General features: G+C 42.9%; 3 protein-coding genes across 3 annotated transcripts; all 3 read right to left on the bottom strand.

Moving 5' to 3' along the window:
- Positions 1-2,734: 2,734 nt before the first annotated feature.
- LOC142204811 (nicotinamide N-methyltransferase-like) lies at positions 2,735-4,509 on the bottom strand. The gene is made up of 3 exons (XM_075276135.1): positions 4,338-4,509; positions 3,423-3,630; positions 2,735-3,164 (listed from the first exon to the last, which is right to left on the bottom strand). Exons 1-3 carry the CDS (start codon positions 4,477-4,479, stop codon positions 2,735-2,737), a joined length of 780 nt encoding a protein of 259 aa, XP_075132236.1. The 5' UTR covers positions 4,480-4,509.
- Positions 4,510-8,103: 3,594 nt separating this feature from the next.
- On the bottom strand, positions 8,104-10,515 carry LOC142204810 (nicotinamide N-methyltransferase-like). Its single transcript, XM_075276134.1, has 3 exons — positions 10,344-10,515; positions 9,416-9,623; positions 8,104-8,533 (listed from the first exon to the last, which is right to left on the bottom strand). Exons 1-3 carry the CDS (start codon positions 10,483-10,485, stop codon positions 8,104-8,106), a joined length of 780 nt encoding a protein of 259 aa, XP_075132235.1. The 5' UTR covers positions 10,486-10,515.
- Positions 10,516-17,577: 7,062 nt separating this feature from the next.
- LOC142204487 (nicotinamide N-methyltransferase-like) lies at positions 17,578-22,413 on the bottom strand. The gene is made up of 3 exons (XM_075275800.1): positions 22,390-22,413; positions 20,192-20,442; positions 17,578-18,007 (listed from the first exon to the last, which is right to left on the bottom strand). Exons 1-3 carry the CDS (start codon positions 22,411-22,413, stop codon positions 17,578-17,580), a joined length of 705 nt encoding a protein of 234 aa, XP_075131901.1.
- Positions 22,414-23,228: the final 815 nt, after the last annotated feature.

Genomic DNA, 23,228 nt, shown 5'->3' with positions numbered 1-23,228 from the left:
CCAACATTCAAAAGTGACCAAAACATCAGCCAGAAAGCATTGGTACTGAGATGTGGTCTGTGGTCCTCACCTGCAGACCCCTCCTTTATTGAGTTTGTCTCGATAATTGCCAATAATTTCCATCTGTTGTCTATTCCATTTACACAACAGAAGGTGAAACTGTTTGTCATTACTTGTTGCTTGGAGTTACATTGTGTTGCTTAAGTGTTCCTTTTATTTTTTTGAGCAGTGTGTATATATATATATATATATATATATATATATATATATATATGTATATATAATTTGTGGGTTATTTTAGCTCATGGGTTCATCCTATCCTTGTCAGGAAGGTTGGCACATTAAAAACTTTGGTACTATTCCGTTATCGGGCCAGCAGAGCTGTTCAGCACTAGTATCGGGACAGCAGCAAGCAAGGCCGCATACCCGCATCGCAGTACAGTTCCGGACAGCATCGCGCATCGCAGATGAGTTTGGGACAGCATCGGGTTCAGCAGCATTCACACACACACACAGCTAATTGTAAGTGGATATACTTTATTTCGTAATTGCCGGCAGAGATGCTCAGCACTAGTTATCGGGACAGCAGCAGCATCGTAGTGAGAGAAATGGACGTGCCGGGCTGGTCCGATGCTGACAGAAAAATTGGGCGCCAAATTAGTGTGTTCGTAGTTGTAGTCACAGTACTCACCATTGTTTCAGTCACAGTTCTCAGCAGTTTTGTCAGATGGATTACACGCTGTGGGATTTACCTGCAGATGAAAAATCAGCAATTGAACTGTTCCAAGCCAATGGTCTGATCCATAAGAGCCGGTTTTGTGTTTGTAACCACCAGATGAAAATGTGTTTTTTGGCCAAAGCATCTCCAAAATGGCGGTGCAGCAAACGTCCGTGTGACGAAAAAAAGGGTGTGAGATCGCAAACTTGGTTTGCCAACTCACGCATTCCTTTTCTTACGGCTGCCCGTTTCATATATTGTTGGTGCCAAGAGCTGACATCCGTAGAGTTTTGTGAACAGCAATTGAAGATGAATCACAACACCTTCGTAGATTGGAATAATTACCTCCGCGAAGTGTGTACAAGTGCCTTAATATCCCGACCTTCTACAAAAATAGGAGGCCTAAACAAAGTGGTTGAGGTGGATGAAAGCCTTTTTACAAAAAGGAAAAACAACAGCGGCCGGGTTCTGCCACCACAATGGATCTTTGGAGGATTGTGCCGTGAGACTAAGGAGTGTTTTGTTGTTTCAGTCCCAGAAAGATCAGCTACAACATTGATAGCTTCTATTAATGCCAACGTGGCAGATGGGAGTATAATATACTCTGATTGCTGGAAGGGGTATAATACTACAGACTTAAAAGCTGCTGGCTACGACCATTTAACAGTGAACCACAAGTACAATTTTGTTGACCCAAACACTCAGTGCCACACGCAAAATGTGGAACGTTTGTGGGGAAGTGCTAAATGGCGCAATAAAAGACAGCGCGGAACAGCCCGCCAGCATCTGGAGTCATACTTAGCCGAATTTATGTGGCGACAAAATCATTCCAAAGAAACAATGTTCACAGATTTGTTAAAAGAGATCGCTAATTTCATGCCTCCTGTTTAAGACAAGTTATATAACACAGCCCGACACGTCCATTTCTCTCACTACGATGCTGCTGCTGTCCCGATAACTAGTGCTGAGCATCTCTGCCGGCAATTACGAAATAAAGTATATCCACTTACAATTAGCTGTGTGTGTGTGTGAATGCTGCTGAACCCGATGCTGTCCCAAACTCATCTGCGATGCGCGATGCTGTCCGGAACTGTACTGCGATGCGGGTATGCGGCCTTGCTTGCTGCTGTCCCGATACTAGTGCTGAACAGCTCTGCTGGCCCGATAACGGAATAGTACCAAAACTTTCAATAAATTCTCACTCTGACACGGTGGTTCAGTACATATTATATAATGCAATAATACAATTTGTCAATGCATTTTGATTTAGCCTTTATTAGCCTGAAATTTACATTTCGAAAAGCTTAGATTAAGGGCATGTGAATTTTGTGTGTGCAAACTATCCATATGTTAGTGCCATCATTTCAGTCTGACATGGAGACTTTTGCTACTTATTGGAAATGTGATTACAGTGATCTCTTTAGAAGTAAAAGCAGAAGTGGTGGTGGGTTGTATCGTAGACCACTCAAATATCTGGAAGATACTTCAGGAGAGGAACATCTCAGTGTGGCCATAGTATATAGTAGTAGATGATATAGACACTGGTCATCTCACTGCTATAGGGTGGGCAATGGGAGGGGGCCTGGCTTTGATGTACGTTGTCCTTACAATATCGTAGCAGCTACCTTCATCTCCAGCCTGGTTCTGACACTGGGTGACATGTCCAGGAGCTTCCAACCCCCTGTCACTATCTGATGTTGCTGCCATTTTGGCTGGTTGACTTATTGTAATAGTTAGGCCATCTAAGTATACTCAGGAGACCATAGAGGTACTTAGTAATGGAAAAGGAGTCTGTAAGTAAGAGGAAACAGCGTCCTAGTGATGTGTCCTCAGCTTATAAGATAGAAACACCCCTTCAAAATCTCTTATCTTAAGAGTTCTTGCAGATATTTGAGTGGTTTTTGACCTTTACCACTGTTAGGGGCTCAAGACCCCTGAGTTATGTTGTCGTAGTTCTTTCTATTAGGGGCTCAAGACCCCTAACACCACCTACAAATAATTTGAGGCTTTTGCACATTAAACTTCCCTAATTTTCAGGGCACAAGCAAGAAAAAGGCAATCATATTTGGCTATGCCGGAGGTAACTTTGCTATCAAGTGTCTCCAGATGTTCTACAGTGAAGCCTCCATCTGTCAGAGCCGTCCTCAAGAAGTCTTCATCAATGGTTAAAGAGTGAAACTTGTCTCCTCCGATGGTAAAGAACTGTATATTGAAGCTCCCAACCAACAAGAGACGACCCCCTACATTTATAAGGGACGACAACTTTCTAAGGTTCTCACAATAAGCCTCCTTGTCTTTGCTGGAATGTCCTATTAAGTATAAGGTCATCAGACAGTCGGCTTTTGGGAGGTGGAATGGCTCAGTCGGGTTCTTTTTCTTCAAGTCACATCTCATAATGTATTTAATTTTTCTTTTTAGGGTTTCTTCTTTTTCTGTCCACATCTTCCTATAAAAAGAGAGATATGGAAAATTAAAGCTAAAATCTAGTTCTATGAAACAAAAAACGGTCACAAACTTTTAAGTCAAATTGAACCACCATCAATACTATCATCTCAGGTGACCGGTCAGTATATAGACAAAGTATTTTCCTTCCTTGGGAGACACTCATACTAAACTCTGTATGTAACATAAATGATGACCCCATGTAGATCATAAAGAATACATAGAAGATAGAGGTCTAGTAACATAATACACTTCATTTTACCTGTCCCCTTTCATCTCTGGAAAGTTCTCTGAGAGATGGGAATAGTCAATGGCTTCCTCTTCTCCATTCTGCCATTTCTCCACTTCCACAATACAGAAGTAATTTGGCTCCAGAAGTATTATGTCAGTGAAGTAGTCGCAGATTGTCAAAAGATGGGATAAATTGGGTCCAGTTGAAAAGTCAATCAATGTCGTACCTGAAATTTTACCTGTGGTAATGAAAACAGAAGACGTCATCTGTCTACACTGGCATCTAAGGGGTATCCCAATCTCAAGGATCGTATTCAGAGTTATAGTGAAACTAATTTGGGCGTTTTACCCCATAAATTGCTGTTTGTCAGATACAGCTAGATGTCTCTCCTATGGTTTGCAGCTAGTTGTCTAGGTTATAGTCCTGCTCACAGGTCAGGATGATGACTCCTGGATGTCTATATTCTCTTCTCTGTCTCTCACTACATGTAGATTTCAGTTTTAAGCACTGGTAATAGCTAGTTACGTTTATGTAGCAGTCTCTCTGTTATCTGTGTATGTCAATCTAGAGATTACTGAGCAAACAGGAGCTGGATGAGCTGGAAACCAAGATATGGAGGCAAGAGGTAGGTAGCAGAAATCTTGAGATGAGAAAACATTGTAATTAGTTCTTTCCTGTATTGAGAGAAGAGGTAGACAACCTTCATACAGAGAATATTGACCTCCTAGAAGAGGAGATGGCTGGTATAGGTGCCAGCTACATGTGTGGACATAGAACTATGAGCTGCCATGAGAGTCAGTCCTTGGGATGATATGTTCACCATAACAGCCAATGACTTCCCTTACCCAGAAAATTACATAAATTGTCCAGGATAAGGAACTGGACCACTATGTAGACATGTTTCTTACAAGGACTTGGGACAGACATAAAGCCATAAAGCCTTACCTGAAGACAACAGCTTCTGTAGAGTTCTCATTGGAAATACAGTAACTTCGTTGTATAGTGTTTCATCCATACCAGGGTGCGTATAAGTATTAAGTAGCGTCTTAGCATCAAACTCATGTACATGGTAGTGCTTGTGATCCATCCTGAATCTGCTCAAGGTTTATCTACCGATATGACCTGTGAATCTGATTTATATATCATATCATACAGCATGTGAACTGTTTGGAGTCATGGGATAATATTTGCTGGATCTGTATTGCAAATATTTCATGTTGATATACATTGTCTTGAAGCCACCTGATGTCTGCTCCTTGTTGCCCAGGGTATTCCAGGAATATGAAAAGCTATTACTCTTCTCATAAAATCCCTTGTCTGTCATGCCAGTGATCTTTCTTAGTATATCAGTAGTGAAGAGGTGCCATGTAAGTAAATGACAACTGAAGCTGAAGGCTGTGGGGTCTGGACCCAAAGATACGGGACCCCAATATGACCTATTTAGTATGGAGAGATGGAATAAACTTCATGCAACTGCTTCATTACCTGCCCCATCATGTACTAAATGGTGATGATCTAGGAAGACAAGTACCATTGTGTCACAAGGCAAAGATATCTGATGGCCAAATGTGTGTCACAGTCCCGGGTCCTTGGTGGAGGGGTCTCTATCACACCTTACAAGCTATCTTAGCAACCACTAATGAAATTGAGGGTATGGGAGGGCTAAACATGAAGGAGGAAGGTTTGCAGACTCATTGTGCAGACCTCAGCTGAAGCAACAAAGCCTCGGAGCATTACAGACCTGGATGGGGTTATTTCTAGTGGGAGCGTCTACTGTGCCTGTGGGGGTTAGGAGAGCCTGGAGGAACCAGGAATGAGAAACTAATATTCTGTATTTAAAGTCAAGAAAGGTTGTTAGTAGACTTAGTTGAGGTTGTGACACGGTGGCTTGCAAAAATATTCATGCCCTTTGAACTTTACAGCATTGTGTCACCTTACAACCACAAACATAAATGTATTATATTGAGATTGTAAGTGACAGACGAACACAAAGTATAAAATAATTGTCAAGTGGGAGGAAAATGTATTATGGATTTCATAATTACAATCAAATAAAAATCTGAAGAGTGTGAATTGCAAAAGTCTTCAGCCCCCTATACCAATAATATGAAGCGCCTCCTTTCACTACAATTACAGCTACACGTCTTTTGGGCTCTGTCTCTAGCAGCTTTGTACATCTACAGACTAAGATTTTTGCCCAATAGCTCAAACTCAGCCAGATTGGATGGAGACGTCTGTGAACAACAATTGTCATGTCTTGCCACCGATGCTCAGTGGGATTTAGGTCCGGACTGTGACTGGGCCGTTCTAACACATGAATGTTCTTTGATATAAACCATTCCCCTATAGCTCTGGCTGTATGGTTAGGGTCATTGTCTTGCTGGAAGGGGAATCTCCTTCCCAGTCTCAAGACTTTGCAGGGTGTAAGAGGTTTTCTTCTAGGATTGCTCTGTATTTAGCTCCCTCCATCTTCCCATCAACTCTGACCAACTCCCTGTCCCTGCTGAAGAAAATCCTCCCCCGGCATGATGCTGCCCCCTATGTGTCACAGTGGGGATGGTGTGTTCAGGGGGATGAGCAGGGTTACTTTTCCACCACACATAGCGCTTTGCATTTAGGCCAAAAAGTTAATCTGACCAGAGCACCTTCCTCCACATGTTTCCTGTGTCCCCTATATGGCTTGTGGCAATCTGCAAACGTTACTTCTTATGTCTTTCTCTTAACAATGGTTTTCTTCTTGCCACTCTCCCATAAGGGCCAGATTTGTGGAGGGCACGACTTCTAGTTGTCCTCTGGACAGATTTTCCTTCCTGAGCTGTGGATTTCTGCAGCTTCTCCAGAGTGACCATGGGCCTCTTGGCTGCTTCTCTCACCAGTGCTGTCCTTGCTCAGTCTGTTAGTTTAGGTAGGCGGCCATGTCTTGGTAGGTTTGCAGTTGTAGAATACTTTTTCCATTTTTGGATGATGGAGTGAACAGTGCTCCTTGTAATGCTCAAAGCTTGGGATATGTTTTTATAACCTAACCCTGCTTTAAACTTCTCCACAACTTTATCTCTGACCTGTCTGGTGAGAAACCCCTTTAACCATTTCTGGACCGGCCATTGACTACATATCTCCGGGTGGTCCATTTCTTGTTCTGAAAAATTGTGCAGCCACAGAACTGTGGATCCAGCTGTTACTACATCCGGAACATCTCTAGAGAAGACAGGGATGGTTTATTACTGTTCCTGCCACTCAGTAAGTGCTGTATACACAGATATGGGAACTGCCACGATGCATTTCCCCTCTTACCGGTGGTCATGTGATCTGCCGGGGATCAGAGACTGTTAGGACTGCCGGGTCCTAGAGGACTGAGATCAGCTCTAATAATATCTGAAAAGTGTGATGTGCAAAAGTATTCAGCCCCCTGTACGCTGATACCCCTAAATAAAATCCAGTACCCACAATTGTCTTCAGAAGTCACTTAATGAGTTAATAGAAGCCAACTGTGTGTAATTTAGTCTCAGTATAAATACATCTGTCTTGTGAAGGCCTCAGTGGTTTGTTAGTGAACAAACAGCATCATGAAGCCAAGCAAGGATCTCAGGTGTTCAACCCCCACTGATCCTGAGAATAGGCTATTAATAGCAGGTAAATGTAGTAACCCTTTAAAGGGATCATCCACTGAGAGATCCCCACTCCAGCCCATTACAACGGTTGGGGAAAGCCTGGTACCCCAACCACTGTCTCCCCTATAAATATAATATATCACCGGCTGCAGAGTTCAGTACAATGACCTCTAAACAGAGATGAGTGCCGATCTCTACTGTTGGTCATGAAGAATCTTAGGATAGTGGCTATTGTCTTAATGCCGAGGGACCCCGGATAACTCTAGATTACCTTACACCTTTGTATTAGACAATACCGGGACCTCCTACAAGGCAAAACATAGAAGTAACTGAAGTTGCAGAATCGTAAAGAAGCAAAATTACCTCGGAATCTAACATTAATATACATGATACAGGACATTTTCCACAGATGCATTTAGATTATCATGTTTATTAGCCTGAAATTACATTTAGAAAAACTTAGATTAAAGATTTTAGAAGTGTTTTCTGTACAACCTTCTATTCATACATGTTTGTACCTTCATTTCATAGGGGTAACATGGAGACTTTGGCAATTTGTAGAAATCTTATCTCTTTAGTTGTAAAAGCAGAAGCGGTGGTGGGTTGTATCATAGACCACTCAAATATCTGGAGGCTACTCCAGGAGAGGAACATCTCAGTGTGGCCATAGTATATAGTAGTAGATGATATAGACCCTGGTCATCTCACTGCTATAGGGTGGGCAATGGGAGGGGGCCTGGCACTGATGTACGTTGTCTTTACAATGTCGTAGCAGCTCCCTTCATCTCCAGCCTGGTTGTGACACTGGGTGACATGTCCAGGAGCTTCCAAACCCCTGTCACTATCTGATGTTGCTGCCATTTTGGCTGGTTGACTTATTGTAATAGTTAGGCCAGTTTAGTATGCTCAGGAGACCATAGAGGTACTTAGTAATGAAAAGGAGTCTGTAAGTAAGAGAAAACAGTGTCCTAGTAATATGTCCTCAGCTTATAAGATAGAAACACCCCTTCATAATCTCTTATCTTAAAAATGTAAGACTTCTTGCAGATATTTGAGTGGTTTTTGACCTTTACCACCTATAAATAATTTGAGGCTTTTGCACATTAAACTTCCCTAATTTTCAGGGCACAAGCAAGAAAAACGCGATCATATTTGGCTATGCCGGAGGTAACTTTGCTATCAAGTGTCTCCAGATGTTCTACAGTGAAGCCTCCATCTGTCAGAGCCGTCCTCAAGAAGTCTTCATCAATGGTTAAAGAGTGAAACTTGTCTCCTTCAATGGTAAAGAACTCTACATTGAAGGTCCCAACCAACAAGAGACGACCCCCTACATTTATAAGGGACGACAACTTTCTAAGGTTCTCACAATAAGCCTCCTTGTCTTTGCTGGACTGTCCGATTAAGTATAAGGTCATCAGACAGTCGGCTTTTGGGAGACGGAATGGCTCAGTCGGGTTCTTTTTCTTCAAGTCACATCTCATAATGTATTTAATTTTTCTTTTTAGGGTTTCTTCTTTTTCTGTCCACATCTTCCTGTAAAAAGAGAAAAATGGAAAAATTAGATCTACAAACTAGTTCTATGAAACAAAAACCTGGGACCTGGAGAGATGACCCACTGGGCACCAAGTATACATATCATTCAGTCAGCCATTAAAGTATCCTTCTTCTTCTCCTATTATTAAGCCTTGTGTGACCTTCCTTGAATTTCGTTACCTACTCATTTACACTACTTTGGGACAAAACACCTTTATACTGTGCACAAAGTCTTCCATGAATACGGTTACCAGACACATCTTCCGAACCCCAAAAATTAATCTCTTCTTTCGTGGAGCAGCCATTTTTGCTAGTACTGGGGTCACAAATGTACAGATGTAACATGTTCAAACCTGCACAGCAATGGCTGGGATGTCATATGGAAATGCGACCAATGGAAGTTATAGTGTAACAGAAATGCGGATAATTTTTTGACTCAACCTCATACCTGAAAATAAATTTTTCAAGAAATTGGTGCATCTATTGGACCATCCAAATGTTTGATGGAGCTTAGTGTAATGTTCCTTACATTGCAGACTCCCTAGACCGCCAGGACTAAACATCATCCACGTATAAACTATCCTAGACAGAGTATAATACCGGTAAATGTAGTAAAGCAGGAATATTTTATACTCATATTTCATAATCACTAAGAATGTTATCACGAGCCATCTTGAACCACCATCAATACTATCATGTCTGATTGAGCTCAGTATATAGATAAAGCGATTTCCTTCTCGGACTTAGGCTACAAGTATTTGGACACCCATTCTACAAACCCTGCATGTAACATAAATGATGACCCCCATGTGGATAATAAAGAATACATAGAAGATAGAGGTCTAGTAACAAATATATGTAGGTGACATCACTTCATTTTACCTGTCACTTTTCATCTCTGGAAAGTTCTCTGAGAGATGGGAATAGTCAATGGCTTCCTCTTCTCCATTCTGCCATTTCTCCAATTCCACAATACAGGAATAATTTGGCTCCAGAAGTATTATGTCAGTGAAATAGTTGCAGATTGTCAAAAGATGGGATAACATGGGTCCGGTTGAAAAGTCAATCAGAGTAGTTCCTGAAATTTTACCTGTGGAAATAAAAAGAGAAGAAAATCTGTCGACAATGGTATCTAAGGAGGATCCAATCTCAAGGATGGTAGTCAGAGTTATAGATTAAACTAATTTGGGTGTTTTACCCCATAAATTGCTGTTTGCTAGATACAGCTACATGTCTCTCCTATGGTTTGCAGCTAGTTGTCTAGGTTATAGTCCTGCTCCCAGGTCAGGATGATGACTCCTGGATGTCTATATTGTCTTCTCTGTCTCTCACTGCATATGGCTTTCAGTTTTTAAGCACTGGTAATGGCTAGATTTATTTAGTGGTGTCTCTGTTATCTGTGTATGTAAATCCTAGATATAGAGCTTCATGCATGGATGAGCTGGAAACCAGGGAATGGAGGGGAGACGAGAGAGGTGGGTATCTGAAATCTCGAGTGTAGTATAACAAGAGGTAAGCAACCCTCACCCAGAGAATGCTGGCCTCCTACGAAAGGAGATGTGTGGCCCATGTGCCAGGTCAGTGATGGCTTTGTAATTTGTAAAAAATAAAAAGACAAAACAAAACCTGGCTTAACTTGACCTATGAAATGCGTGTCATAGGTTTGCCATCACTGTGCTAACATACATAAGAAAACCAGAAGATTCCATAACTTGTACATGATAAGGAACTGGACCACTATGTAGACATGTTTCTTACAAGGACATGTAGGGTCCATCCATGGGACAGACATTAAGCCATAAAGCCTTACCTGTAGACAACAGCTTCTGTAGAGTTCTCATTGGAAATATAGTAATTTCTTTGTATATTGTTTCATCAGAACCGGGATGGAAATAAGTATTAAATATGTCTTTTGGTTCAAACTCATGTACATGGTAGTGCTTGTGATCCATCCTGAATCTGCTCAAGGTTTCTCTACCGATGTGACCTGTAAATCTGATTTATATACCATATCATACAGCATGTGAGGTGTCTGGAGTCATGAGATAATATTTGTGGATCTATATTACAAATATTTTGTATTAATATACATTGTCTTGAAGCCACCTGATGTCTGCTCCTTGTTGCCCCGGGGTATTCCAGGAATATGACAAGCTATTACTCTTCTCTTAAAATGCCCTGTTTGTCATGCCAGTGACAGCAGTAAGGGGCCATATAAGGACATCACAACTGAAGCCAAAAAATATGGAATTTGGACAACCCCTTTAATATATGGGACCCAAAGATAGACTATTTAATATGGAGCCCCCTAGAGGAAAGAAGAGGAAGTGAAGGCAGCCATGAGCAGGAGCAGGGATTGGTAAGTAAGATTGCAGAGTATTTGTTGGGAGAATCCTAAAAGATATTGCTATTATTATATTCTGGGGTCTCTTTACACCCACTGTATAACGATTGGGGTCTCAGGGGAGGTGACAAACATGAAAACCAGTGTTACTTACCTCCAACATGACTCCATGCTGTCTATGGCCTCTGTAGCGACGCCATGTCGCTATGCATAGTGATGCCAGTGTAAACCACGTCTGTAACAGCATTACTATTTGCCATGTGGCCACTGAGGAGCATTATCATTTGCCTGGCTGCCATTTGGGAGAATTACCACTTGTCTGGGGGCCACAAGGGGATTTATTATTTGCATGGGGGCCAGTAGGGAGCTTTACTTCTGGCTTAGGGTCTAGTGGGGAATTTTACTTCTTACCAGGGGCCACTGGGGAAAATTGACACTTGCCTTGTTGCCACTAGGGAAAATTACCAGTTGCCTGGGGATCACTGGAGAACAGTACTATTTGCCTGGAGCCACTGGGGAAACAATACTATTTGCTTGGGGCTTATTGCAAAGCATTACTACTTGCCTGAGACCCACTGGGAAGTATTATTAGGTGCCTGCGGTCCATTGGGGACAAAAAGATACTTCTGCCGCACACACTTAGAAAGTGAACAAATATATTTTAATAAGTAATTTCAGCTCAAAGACAATGGTTGATATGCCATGGAATAGAAGGTTGCAATCAGTGGCGTAACTAGGAATGGCGGGGCCCCGTGGCGAACTTTTGACATGCCCCCCCCCCATCCCAACTGACACCGAAGACCACGACCGACCCCCTCCCCCACACTCTGTTATGTCCCTTAGTATGCCCTGCACACAGTATTAGGGCTCGTTCACACGGAGTAAACGCGCCGCGCATTGTGGCGCGTTTACGGCGCGTGTACGCCGCGGTTTTTTACGGTGCGCGATTACGCCACGTTAATGGTGTACACAATGCCACAATGCGCGGAGCGTTTACTCCGTGTGAACGAGCCCTTATACCCCATAGTGGCCCCTGCACACAGTATTGTGTCCCTTAGTGGCCACTGCACACAGTATTATGTCCCTTAGTGGCCCCTGCACACAGTATTATCCCCCATAGTGGCCCCTGCACACAGTATTATCCCCCATAGTGTCCCCTGCACACAGTATTATCCCCCATAGTGGCCCCTGCACACAGTATTATGTCCCTTAGTGGCCCCTGCACACAGTATTATGCACCATAGTGGCCCCCTGCACACAGTATTATGCCCCATAGTGTCCCCTGCACACAGTATTATCCCCCATAGTGGCCCCTGCACACAGTATGATGTCCCTTAGTGGCCCCTGCACACAGTATTATGCCCCATAGTGGCCCCTGCACACAGTATTATGTCCCTCAGTGGCCTCTGTACACAGTATTATGCCCCATAGTGGCCCCTGCACACAGTATTATGCCCCATAGTGGCCCCTGTATACAGTATTATCCCCAATAGTGTCCCCTGCACTCAGTATTATCTCCCTTACAGGCCCCTGCACACAGTATTATGTCCCTTACTGCCCCCTGCAAACAGTATTAACCCCAATAGTGTCACCTGCACACAGTATTAACCCCAATAGTGGCCCCTGCACACAGTATTAACCCCAATAGTGGCCCCTGCACACAGTATTAACCCCAATAGTGGCCCCTGCACACAGTATTAACCCCAATAGTGGCCCCTGCACACAGTATTATACCCCATAGTGGACACTCATAAACAATTATTATACTCTGGGGTCTTTTCAGAGTGCTCTGAAATTTCCCCATTGTGGGACTATTAAAGGAATATCTTATCTTATCTTATCTCTTATAATAATCGGAGACCCAGGGAATAAAAACATTAAAAAAACCACAGTTACTTACCTGTCCCCCAGCTCCTATGCTGTCGACCGCCGCTCATGTCCTTCTTTAATGACGCGGACGTCACATGAACCGGGAAGCATACCGGGTTCATGTGACGTCAGAGACATGAGACAAAGTAGGACAGAGGCCTGGCAGGATTGCGGAGAGGTAAGTAACAGTTTTTTATGTTTCTTACCTCTCCGGTCCGCCGATCATTATACTCAGGGGTCTGCAAAGACCCCCGAGTATAATGATAGTATTTGTGGGGCCCGCGGTGTCACTTACTGATCCCAGCCCAGCCAGGATCGGCAAGTGAATAGGGCCCGTAACGGCCTATTTAAAAAATAATGCAGCGGTAGGACAAAGCACTGTTTTCCCTTCACTGCCTTCCAAACAAAGCACCATGCAATGTATTGTGGCTGATCTGATACTGATACCTAAGGATAGGTTATCAATATTTTGGTCCCAAAAACACTCTTAATAATTACTATGGTTTTTTTTTGTTTTGGGTTTTTTTTAACTGTAATTTTTATGAATTTTTCAACAAAATATACAATAATTACTATGTTAATGACTTCAACTTTTTATTAGTTGGGCTAGCAACAGGATTTTTGTGCAAGAGAAATAGGAAGGTGAATGATCTAGCTTAGCTTTTTAGCATTCATGGCTGTTTGATCACTAGTGCAGACACCATAAACAGACTAAATTGCAGATTTTGGGGGCCTGGACCTCCTACCATAAATGTACAGTAAGTATTGCTTAACCACTGAATTGGATACCACTGGAAACAATGAACATTCTTGGCACATCCATTCCTGAAAATCTGATTTATATATCAAATTATACAGCATGTCTGGAGTCCTGAGATAATATTTGCAGGATCTGTATTGCAAACAGTATTGTTAATACACTTTATGATTCACTGTCTTGAAGCCACCTGATATTTCATAAGCTCCTTGTTGCCTTAGGGTCTTCCAAGAGTCAGCAGTGATGTTGTGCCATATCAGCATATATCACAACTGTTTTAGTAGAGCAACCTTAAAATAAGTCAGCGTTCATTCAGCTTTGGGGCATACTACAACGGAGCACATTGGGATTTGTTGGAAAAATATAAGAAGTAAGCGCTAGAGATGAGAGAACCTCTCAAGAATGGTTTAGTTTCTCATTTGTGTGGATTCGGCCCAAGATTAATTTTGTGTTAAACAAATTCTGTACAAACTACACCCTAAAACACCCAAAACATTTTGTAGGACACTGTCAGGGCTCCTGGTAACATATTTATAAAAGTTAGTGTAGAACACTGTCAGGGCTCCTAGGAACCTATCTATAAAACATAGTGTAGAACGCTGTCAGGGCTCCTAGGAACCTATCTATAAAACATAGTGTAGAACACTGTCAGGGCTCCTAGGAACCTATCTATAAAACATAGTGTAGAACACTGTCAGGGCTCCTAGGAACCTATCTATAAAACATAGTGTATAACACTGTCAGGGCTTCTAGGAACCTATCTATAAAACATAGTGTATAACACTGTCAGGGCTTCTAGGAACCTATCTATAAAACATAGTGTACAACACTGTCAGGGCTCCTAGGAACCTATCTATAAAACATAGTGTAGAACACTGTCAGGGCTCCTAGGAACCTATCTATAAAACATAGTGTAGAACACTGTCAGGGCTCCTAGGAACCTATCTATAAAACATAGTGTAGAATACTGTCAGGGCTCCTAGGAACCTATCTATAAAACATAGTGTATACAGCTGTCAGGGCTCCTAGGAACCTATCTATAAAACAGTGTATACAGCTGTCAGGGCTCCTAGGAACCTATCTATAAAACATAGTGTAGAATACTGTCAGGGCCCCTAGGAACCTATCTATATAACAGTGTAGAACACTGTCAGGGCTCCTAGGAACCTATCTATAAAACATAGTGTATACAGCTGTCAGGGCTCCTAGGAACCTATCTATAAAACAGTGTATACAGCTGTCAGGGCTCCTAGGAACCTATCTATAAAACATAGTGTAGAATACTGTCAGGGCCCCTAGGAACCTATCTATAAAACAGTGTAGAACACTGTCAGGGCTCCTAGGAATCTATCTATAAAACATAGTGTAGAATACTGTCAGGGCTCCTAGGAACCTATCTATAAAACATAGTGTAGAACACTGTCACTGTCAGGGCTCCTAGGTACCTATCTATAAAACATAGTGTATAACACTGTCAGTGCTCCTAGGAACCTATCTATAAAACATAGTGTATGACACTGTCAGTGCTCCTAGGAACCTATTTATAAAGCATTGTGTAGAACACTGTCAGGACTCCTAGGAACCTATCTATAATACATAGTGTAGAACACTGTCAGGGCTCCTAGGAACCTAGCTATAAAACATAGTGTAGAACACTGTCAGGACTCCTAGGAGCCTATCTATAAAACATAGTGCATAACACTGTCAGGGCTCCTAGGAACCTATCTATAAAACATAGTGTAGGACACTGTCAGGGTTTGACTTGGGAAGATGAACCCTCCTGCTTCAAAAAGCAGTGAAATTCCTATGTACCATATTGAGAGAACGTGAAACTCCCTACAGTCAACGGTTCCCTTTCCAACTTATTGACAGAAAAAGATATTAAAACCGCCTTCTTTAAGTCTCTGGGACACATGGCTATCTTCCTTGGGATCCTGGAACTACCTATGGCATCACTTCCTGACTGGCCGAGCCAAACTTCTCTTCCACCAGCTCTCCTGAGGGAGTACTGGCAGGCGGTGCAAACCTGACCACAGCAAAATCAAAACACCTTTGTACTTGTACTTTGTACTTGATGTTAGGCTGAGGTACTAGTACTAGGTACTCCTTTCTTTCTTCCTTTCTCTTCTCACTTCTCCTCCCTCCCCTTTTTCTCTTCGCTAATCCTCCCCCTCTTTCACTACTCTACTGTATCCCACCCTCCTCCTTTCTTCTTCTCTCTCTTCTCTGTTCAACTCTTTCTTGTACCAAGTCACCCCCTACTACTCCCTAGACTTTGCCTTCACACCTCAGCCAACCCCACCGTCTGAACTTCACAATGTTGGGCCTTATATTGATACCTTTAATGTTAAAAGGCTGAATGCCCCTAATAAGCAGAGTTGAATTCTATATTGTCTCCAATGTTGGTGGCAATGTTCAATGAAACCCACTTTAAAGCAGATATAGTTCCAAAGTACCCCATGGGCTACTACTCTACCTGACATCATGCCCCACACCCGCACCACATAGCAGGGGGAGTCTCAATCACTATACATTAATTCCTCTTTCACACCCTGTTGGCATCTGATATTGATCCTGAGTGTAGATACTTATTCCTTAAGATTTCTATTGTCTCTGCTATTATCACATTGGCTAAATTTTTTTCCCCCAATCAGGGCCTGGATCCCGAATACTCTGGTCTCTAGCAAACTTCACTAATGGTTCGCGAATCATCTTAAGAGGGACTTCAGCCTGGTCTTTGACCATCAGTTGATGCCTCCACAAGTGAGTCCTCCATCCCTTCTGCTGCTGTTCACAGACTGAAACTGGCCTTACACTTACGTCACCTAGTAGACTTATGCAATGTCCTCCACTCCGAGGTTAGGAACTATAGCTATCACTCACACACAATAGCTACCATAGACTGGACCATATTTTTGTCTGTCTTGATCTAAATCTTCACCCAAGTGCACCATAGAAGGGTTTTCGGGGTCTGATCACAACCTGGTTTATGGATCTGTGAATAGTCCCCCAGACATATGTGGATGTGCCACATGGAAACTTAGTGATAACCTATTGCACGACCCTTTGTTCCTGGTGGAGATCTCGTCTATTCTTAGCTCCTTTGCTATTGACTATGTTAATGACACCACCACCACCAGTGTCTCGATTCAATAGGAAGTCTGTGTTACGCATGCTACGCGGTATCTTCATATACCACAGGTTGTGCCTAAAAAGGAAACATTCCCTAAGACTGAAGGCTTCTGGCTACCCCAATGGCTACCTCAGACACCCAAAAGACAAAACTCTCTTCCATTTTGAATATAGCCCAGGCAGTCCACCCTTGAGCAGCACAAACACACATCTATAAGACATCGACTGGTACCCAACCTTTTTTGTCACTTCCTAACGGTAACACAACAGGTCATTCCTCGATTATGGTGGTCACTGGAGAGCCCTACTCGAGCCATGTTGGTTGAGTCTCTGAACCATATTGAACATGTTGAGGAACTGGGTGCAACAACCAACAATATGCAAAATGCAGTCAGCTCCACCTGGAACTCATTTTGCTTTTCTCAGGGCTTTCGTCTCTGGATTTCTGAGGACCAGTAGGCCGGACTGTGGAGCTCTCTCCTCATTTTTCCTCTCTTCTCACCTTCTTATTCCTTCTCTCTCCCTTTTTTTTCCTCCTCTTCCCTGGTGCACTAAGTACCTAGTTTAATGCCTTTGACTCAAGAAGAAGAAGATGGAAACTATATGTAGTGTATGCAGTTATAGCTGCAAGAACACGTTTTAATTCCTTGCTTGACCCTCTTGGCCGCCACCAATGGCTTTATGGGTGTTGATATTTCTATGTACACCCTTAACTCCATAAGAAAGAACTTGCACTGGTACTTGGGATTTATATTCAGAATTTATCTTTAATATATAGGATGAGGAGACATTTTTCACACATACAATTTTATTCCATAATGAATTTTAGATACTAGTGTGTATTAGTCTTCAATTTACATTTAGAAAAGCTTAGATTAAGGACGCTGATATTTGAGTGTTATATGACCTTTACCACATACAAATATATAGATATTTTGCATATTAAACATTCCTAATTTTCAGGGCACAAGCGAAATAAACATGATCATACTTGGCTATGGCTGACGTAACTTTGCTATCAAGTGTCTCCAGATGTTCTACGGTGAAGCCTCCATCTGTCAGAGCCGTCCTCAAAAAGTCTTCATCAATGGTTAAAGAGTGAAACTTGTCTCCTCCAATGGTAAAAACCTGTAAATTGAAGGTCCCAACCAACAAGAGACGGCCCCCTACATTTATAAGGGACGACAACTTTCTAAGGTTCTCACAATAAGCCTCCATGTCTTTGCTAGATTGCCCTATCAAATAAAAGGTCATCAGACAGTCGGCTTTTGGGACGCTAAATGGGTCAGTTGGGTTCTTCTTGTTCAAGTCCCATCTCATAATCTTTCTAATTTTTCTTTTCAGAGTTTCTTCTTTTTTTATCCACGTGTTCCTAAAAAAAAAAAAAAAAAAAAAAAAAAAGAAATGAAACAATTAAAGGCAAAAGCTAGTTCTATGAAACAACCCCCCCTTCCCCACAGTAACATCCATCACCAATACCTTCCATATACATACCAGTGATAATTGTCCCTTCACATCCCTATCACAAGCTATCAGAAGAATCTGCAGCCTATACGTGACTAAAGGTTTTCTCTAACCATCTTAGTGGTGACATCTGTTGTCTTGATTGGTTGCTTTCTATGGTCTGGGATTTGTCTGACACCATGCCACCATGATACCAGCCATGATTTCCTTATTGTGGCCAGATTATCAGGTAGGGACACTACATGTATGAGAAGATAATCTGGGCACAATAAGGAAATTATGACTGGGGGTCTGACAAATGCCAGACCTTAGAAACCATGCTAGACGACTAGGAGCATTGTGAGATGTATCTGACCACCATAGACCACCATGATCTAGACTACCAAGGATAATAGGTAATGACCTTTAACCTGTACTTCTAATTTTAGAATACATTTTTTTTAAATGAATAGTATAAGTGAATATAAGAAACTTTGTAATATATTTCATTAGAGAAGAATGCTTAGTTCCCTGTTTATGTGTTATCCTACTTTGTCCATTATGGAAGGATTATGGTTGACCCGACTCTGCACATAAATGTCATCTCAGCTGACCAGTTTGTCTACAATGTAAGAAATAAACTAGGTAGTTATTAAAAGAATGTACCAATAATCTCCCCAGTGTATTCTGTAGATACAGATGTCTGTGAGATACTGTATGAGTAGTATCTATATGAGTATACTATGCTGTGCCAGAATGGGTTTGGAGCCCATCCGGCTCAGAAACGCAGTCCAAACCTGATAGCCTTCTTGTCCAAGCCTCAGTAGCTTAAGGATACTATCTATTTCTTACTGATTTGGCTTTGCCTGTGAACACTTGGACTTGACCCTCAGCTTGGACACATTTATTCTTCTGTTACTGATTTGGATACCCCTGTGCTCTTTTGGTTTGACCTGGTTTGTATGTTCCACTCTGCTGTAAGTTTGCTGGTCTGATCTTGGTCTGCAAGTGCATCTATTTTTGACACTTGCATCAGTGTGATAACCTGAGTCCCTGCTGGTAAAGTGTAACCTGCCTGGTGAAGTCTTCAGGGGTAGCCTTAGACTCTTCCAGCCAAAGCGGTGTAGGATTATAGGTAACTTGTTCTGTTTGCTATCCTTATCCTGTATTTGGAAATTTCTTATACAACAATTCATATATATATATATATATATATATATATATATATATATATATATATATATATATATTGTCAGGGTCTGGGGTTGCTAGGTGGGGTGGCATAGACACACAAGTCCAGTTTCTTTAGTCCAAAACAATAGTAGAGTTTTATTTTCACTCAAAAAGGTAGTGCAGCAATAAAAGGAAACAATACAAAAATAAATCCTTGCCCGGCTAGGCTCTAACTAAACATAGAATAGGTTACTTCACCTAGAATAACAAAATTCCAAAAGCCAGTAGAATCATTCAGGACACAGCTCCAAAAAAACGACCTCTCTGTTTGGCAGTCCAGCCAAGCTCTGCCAAAGTATTGCTGCTGGAGCTGGCTTCTTAAGCCTCCTTGACGAGGAGACTCTCTGCAGCTGAGTCGCTGCCGGAACATCCCCAAAGTGTGGACTGGAGGGGAGTGGAATGACCGGTCCCACTACCAACCTACCTGCTATTCCTAAAAATCAGCCCAATACTGAGCAATTACCAAACTGCTCAGCAGACGAAAGTTGTCTGCTGAGAACAAACATTCCTTCTGGAGTTTTCTCATCTCACCCACCCGAGTAGTCTGGGTGAGATGTACACCCCCTCCATCACCTGACCAGCCATATATATATATATATATATATATATATATATATATATATATATATATATATATATATATACAAAGATAGGTCCTCTAACCTTTAAACTAGTGTAGATAACCAGGTGTATCTTTATAAATCACTGCTAAGAATATTATCTTGAACTTTAAAGCCAACTTGAACCACCATCAATACTATCATGTCAGGTGAAGGTCAGTAGAATACATAATGACAATGGTGACCCCCATGTAAACAATATAGAAATAACGGTCTATTAACATAATACTTAGTGTAAGAATGACATGACTTCATTTTACCTGTCACCTTTCATCTCTGGAAAATACTCTGAGAGATGGGACCAGTCTAAAGCCTCCTCTTCTCCATTCTTCCATTTCTCCACTTCCATAATGGATATATCATTTGGCTCCATAAGTATTATGTCAGTGAAGTGGTCGCAGATTGCCAGAAGATGGGATAACATGGGTCCAGTTGAAAAGTCAATCAATGTAGCTCCTGAAATTTTACCTGTGGAAATGAAAAAAAAAAAAACCCAGAAGAAATCATCTGTCTACGCTGATGTTAGCTCTTGTCTATATGGTAAGCATTACACTTACCTTTTCCTCCGCTCCCTGCACGCCTCTCTCGCTGACACATATGCGGCTGAAGCAAGGAGCTGACACAGGTCAGCTCCTCGCTTCGCCTCTGCGCGCCTCTCTCACTGACACATATGTGGCTGAAGCGAGGAGCTGACCTGTGTCAGCTCCTCGCTTCTCTGCTGCTGGCTTGTAGACGCGATCATCACATCGCGTCTACAAGCCAGTAGCCGGCGGCAGAGGTGAAGCGAGGAGCTGACCTGTGTCAGCTCCTTGCTTCAGCCGCATATGTGTTCAACTCAGATCTGCGTCCTCTGGAGGCACATCTGAGTTGAAATCGCGACATACCTCCCTCCAACCGGGACCGTGGGACATGTCACCCAAATCGTGAATGTCCCGTGGAAATCGGGACGGTTGGGAGGTATGTGTGTGTATTCTTCAGGTTGATAGCTAGACAAAGCTGAGGAGGGAGCTGCTCAATCTAGGGCTAACTCAAGATTGTTCTCATCTGTCATAGGCTCTCCTGGGGTCCTTGTGCAGTTCAGCGCTTCCTTGGCCTTTTCTGGCCTCCTGGTTGACGTCACTTGCCTCGTTTATTGGGCTGTCCCATAGATTTCAATGAATGACAAGAATACTGAGAACGGGACTCTCTGGGTGCCGGTGATCTGTGGGTGCTGTTGGATCCCTGCAAATTTAATATTGATAGCCTGTCCTAAGAAAAGCCCATCAATGTTAGAATAACCCCTTTAAGTAGGTGTGATCTGTGACTTGTAGGACAACTAATAGGTAAGCCACTAGTCAGGGTAAGCACTTTACTAGCCCCAAATGGGTATTTCTGTAGTAGCACATTTAGCATAAAATATATATCACTAGACGAATTGGGATGCCCAATTCGTCGATCGTGATCTACCAGTCGATCGCGATGGACGTATGGGTAGATCGCGGGATGCAGCCAGGCATCCCCGCTGTCTGCTTCTTCACAGCGCAGGCTGAGAGTTATCTCTGGACACTGGCAGGCTGGGGCTGCGGCAGCCCCGCCTGCCAGTGTCCGTAGATGACTCTCAGCCTGCGCTGTGAACAAGCACTTGCAGGCCGCTGTTAGGGATGGAGGGGGCGGGGTGCTGCTTCTTCTTCACAGTGCAGGCTGAGAGTCATCTACGGACACTGGCAGGCGGGGCTGCCGCAGCCCCAGCCTGCCAGTGTCCAGAGATAACTCTCAGCCTGCGCTGTGAAGAAGCAGACAGCGGGGATGCCTGGGCGGACACCTCTCACGATCCGCCCAGCCACGCCCACATGCCTAGCCCTGTCCACAGACACGCCCCACCCACTTACAGGCCCACACGGCCCCGCCCATAGGCCTGCCCTGGCTCCGCCCATAAGTGGGTAGTCGATCTTAGGGCTTGGTCATTTAAAGAAGTAGCTCACATGCTGACAAAGTGTGAGCACCCCTGCACTAGACTATGCAGTGGTGTGATAGACAAAGATTTGCACAGGGCAGCACAGTGGCTTAGTGGTTAGCACAACAGCGCTGGAGTCCTGGGTTTGAATCCTGCCAAGGACAACATCTGCAAGGCATTTGTGTGGGTTTCCTCCCACACTCCAAAAACATAATGATGGGTGGGTGGAGGGAAGCATTTATAAGGAAGCCATCATGGACTGCCATTTTACAGTGTATATTTTATTACCACATCTCTCCCAAGATGTTTTAGAGGTAGAACCTAAGTGATGGCTGCATATTGTACCATGGGCAGTTTTCATCTGGGCATGCTCTATGGTACGACCCTGTGTGGCTACAGCCTTATGCAGTGCCATATTTACTCTATAAGTAGGAGTGCTTGCGTGCCATTTTGGGAGTTTGGGTCCCTGCATTGTTATGTGTATAACCCACTGTGCTATCTTCCAAAGTGCAGTCAATACCTCACAGATAAAGTCTTCGTGACCGCCATCCACGTTGGTTATCCATTAAATGTCTTTACTGGCCCCAAATGGGTTTTCCATACTGATAATCAATCCATAGGATAAATCATCTGTATGTGATCTGTGGGGGTCTAATACTCGGGTCAAGCACAGATCAGCTGTTCTGATAATCTCCAGGTGCCAGTAGTTGCTAGAGAGGATGGAGAGAGTATGCAGTCTGCTCCTATTCAGGTAATGGGAACAATCCTACAATTCCCTGGGACCAAAGCTATACAATGGACAGTGCTGCAGTGCTGCTTCTATTACTTGAATAGTTGCGGACTACATGCACTCCCTGCCTACTGGACCACAGATGGTCTGTGTGGGGTCTGGGTGTTGGACCTCACAGATCACATTCTGATGACCTAAGCTGTAAATAGCTTATTAGTATGAAAAATCCATTTGGGGCCAGAAAACTCCTTTAAGGACTATGCTTAACTTCTTCCCGCCTGAGGAATTTTTTGATTTTCAATTTTCATTTTTGGATCCCCACTGTCCAAACCCCATAACTTTATTTCTCCGCTCACAGAGCCTGTGGCTTCCTGCTCTACCAGTCACACTGCTTTCCTGCTCGCAACCTCCTCTTCCCTCTTCAGCCTTAAATGGGCCCTGTATGCTGCATAACATGTCACATTGACATAATGTGCGGTGCACGGGGCCCCCTGGAGGCTGAAGAAGAAGACTGCAGTGAACAGGAATGTAGATAGGTAAGATATTAGGGGCCATTACCGGACCCCCACTGCCTATTAAAAAAAAAAAAAAAAGCAGTGGGTGTCCTTAAGGCACAAGGCCCATCGGTGGATTC

The sequence above is a fragment of the Leptodactylus fuscus genome, chromosome 5, assembly GCF_031893055.1.
Source record: "Leptodactylus fuscus isolate aLepFus1 chromosome 5, aLepFus1.hap2, whole genome shotgun sequence".
NCBI lineage: Eukaryota > Metazoa > Chordata > Amphibia > Anura > Leptodactylidae > Leptodactylus > Leptodactylus fuscus.
The sequence above is the reverse complement of the archived record's forward strand: the minus strand, read 5'-3'. Positions and strand labels throughout refer to the sequence as shown.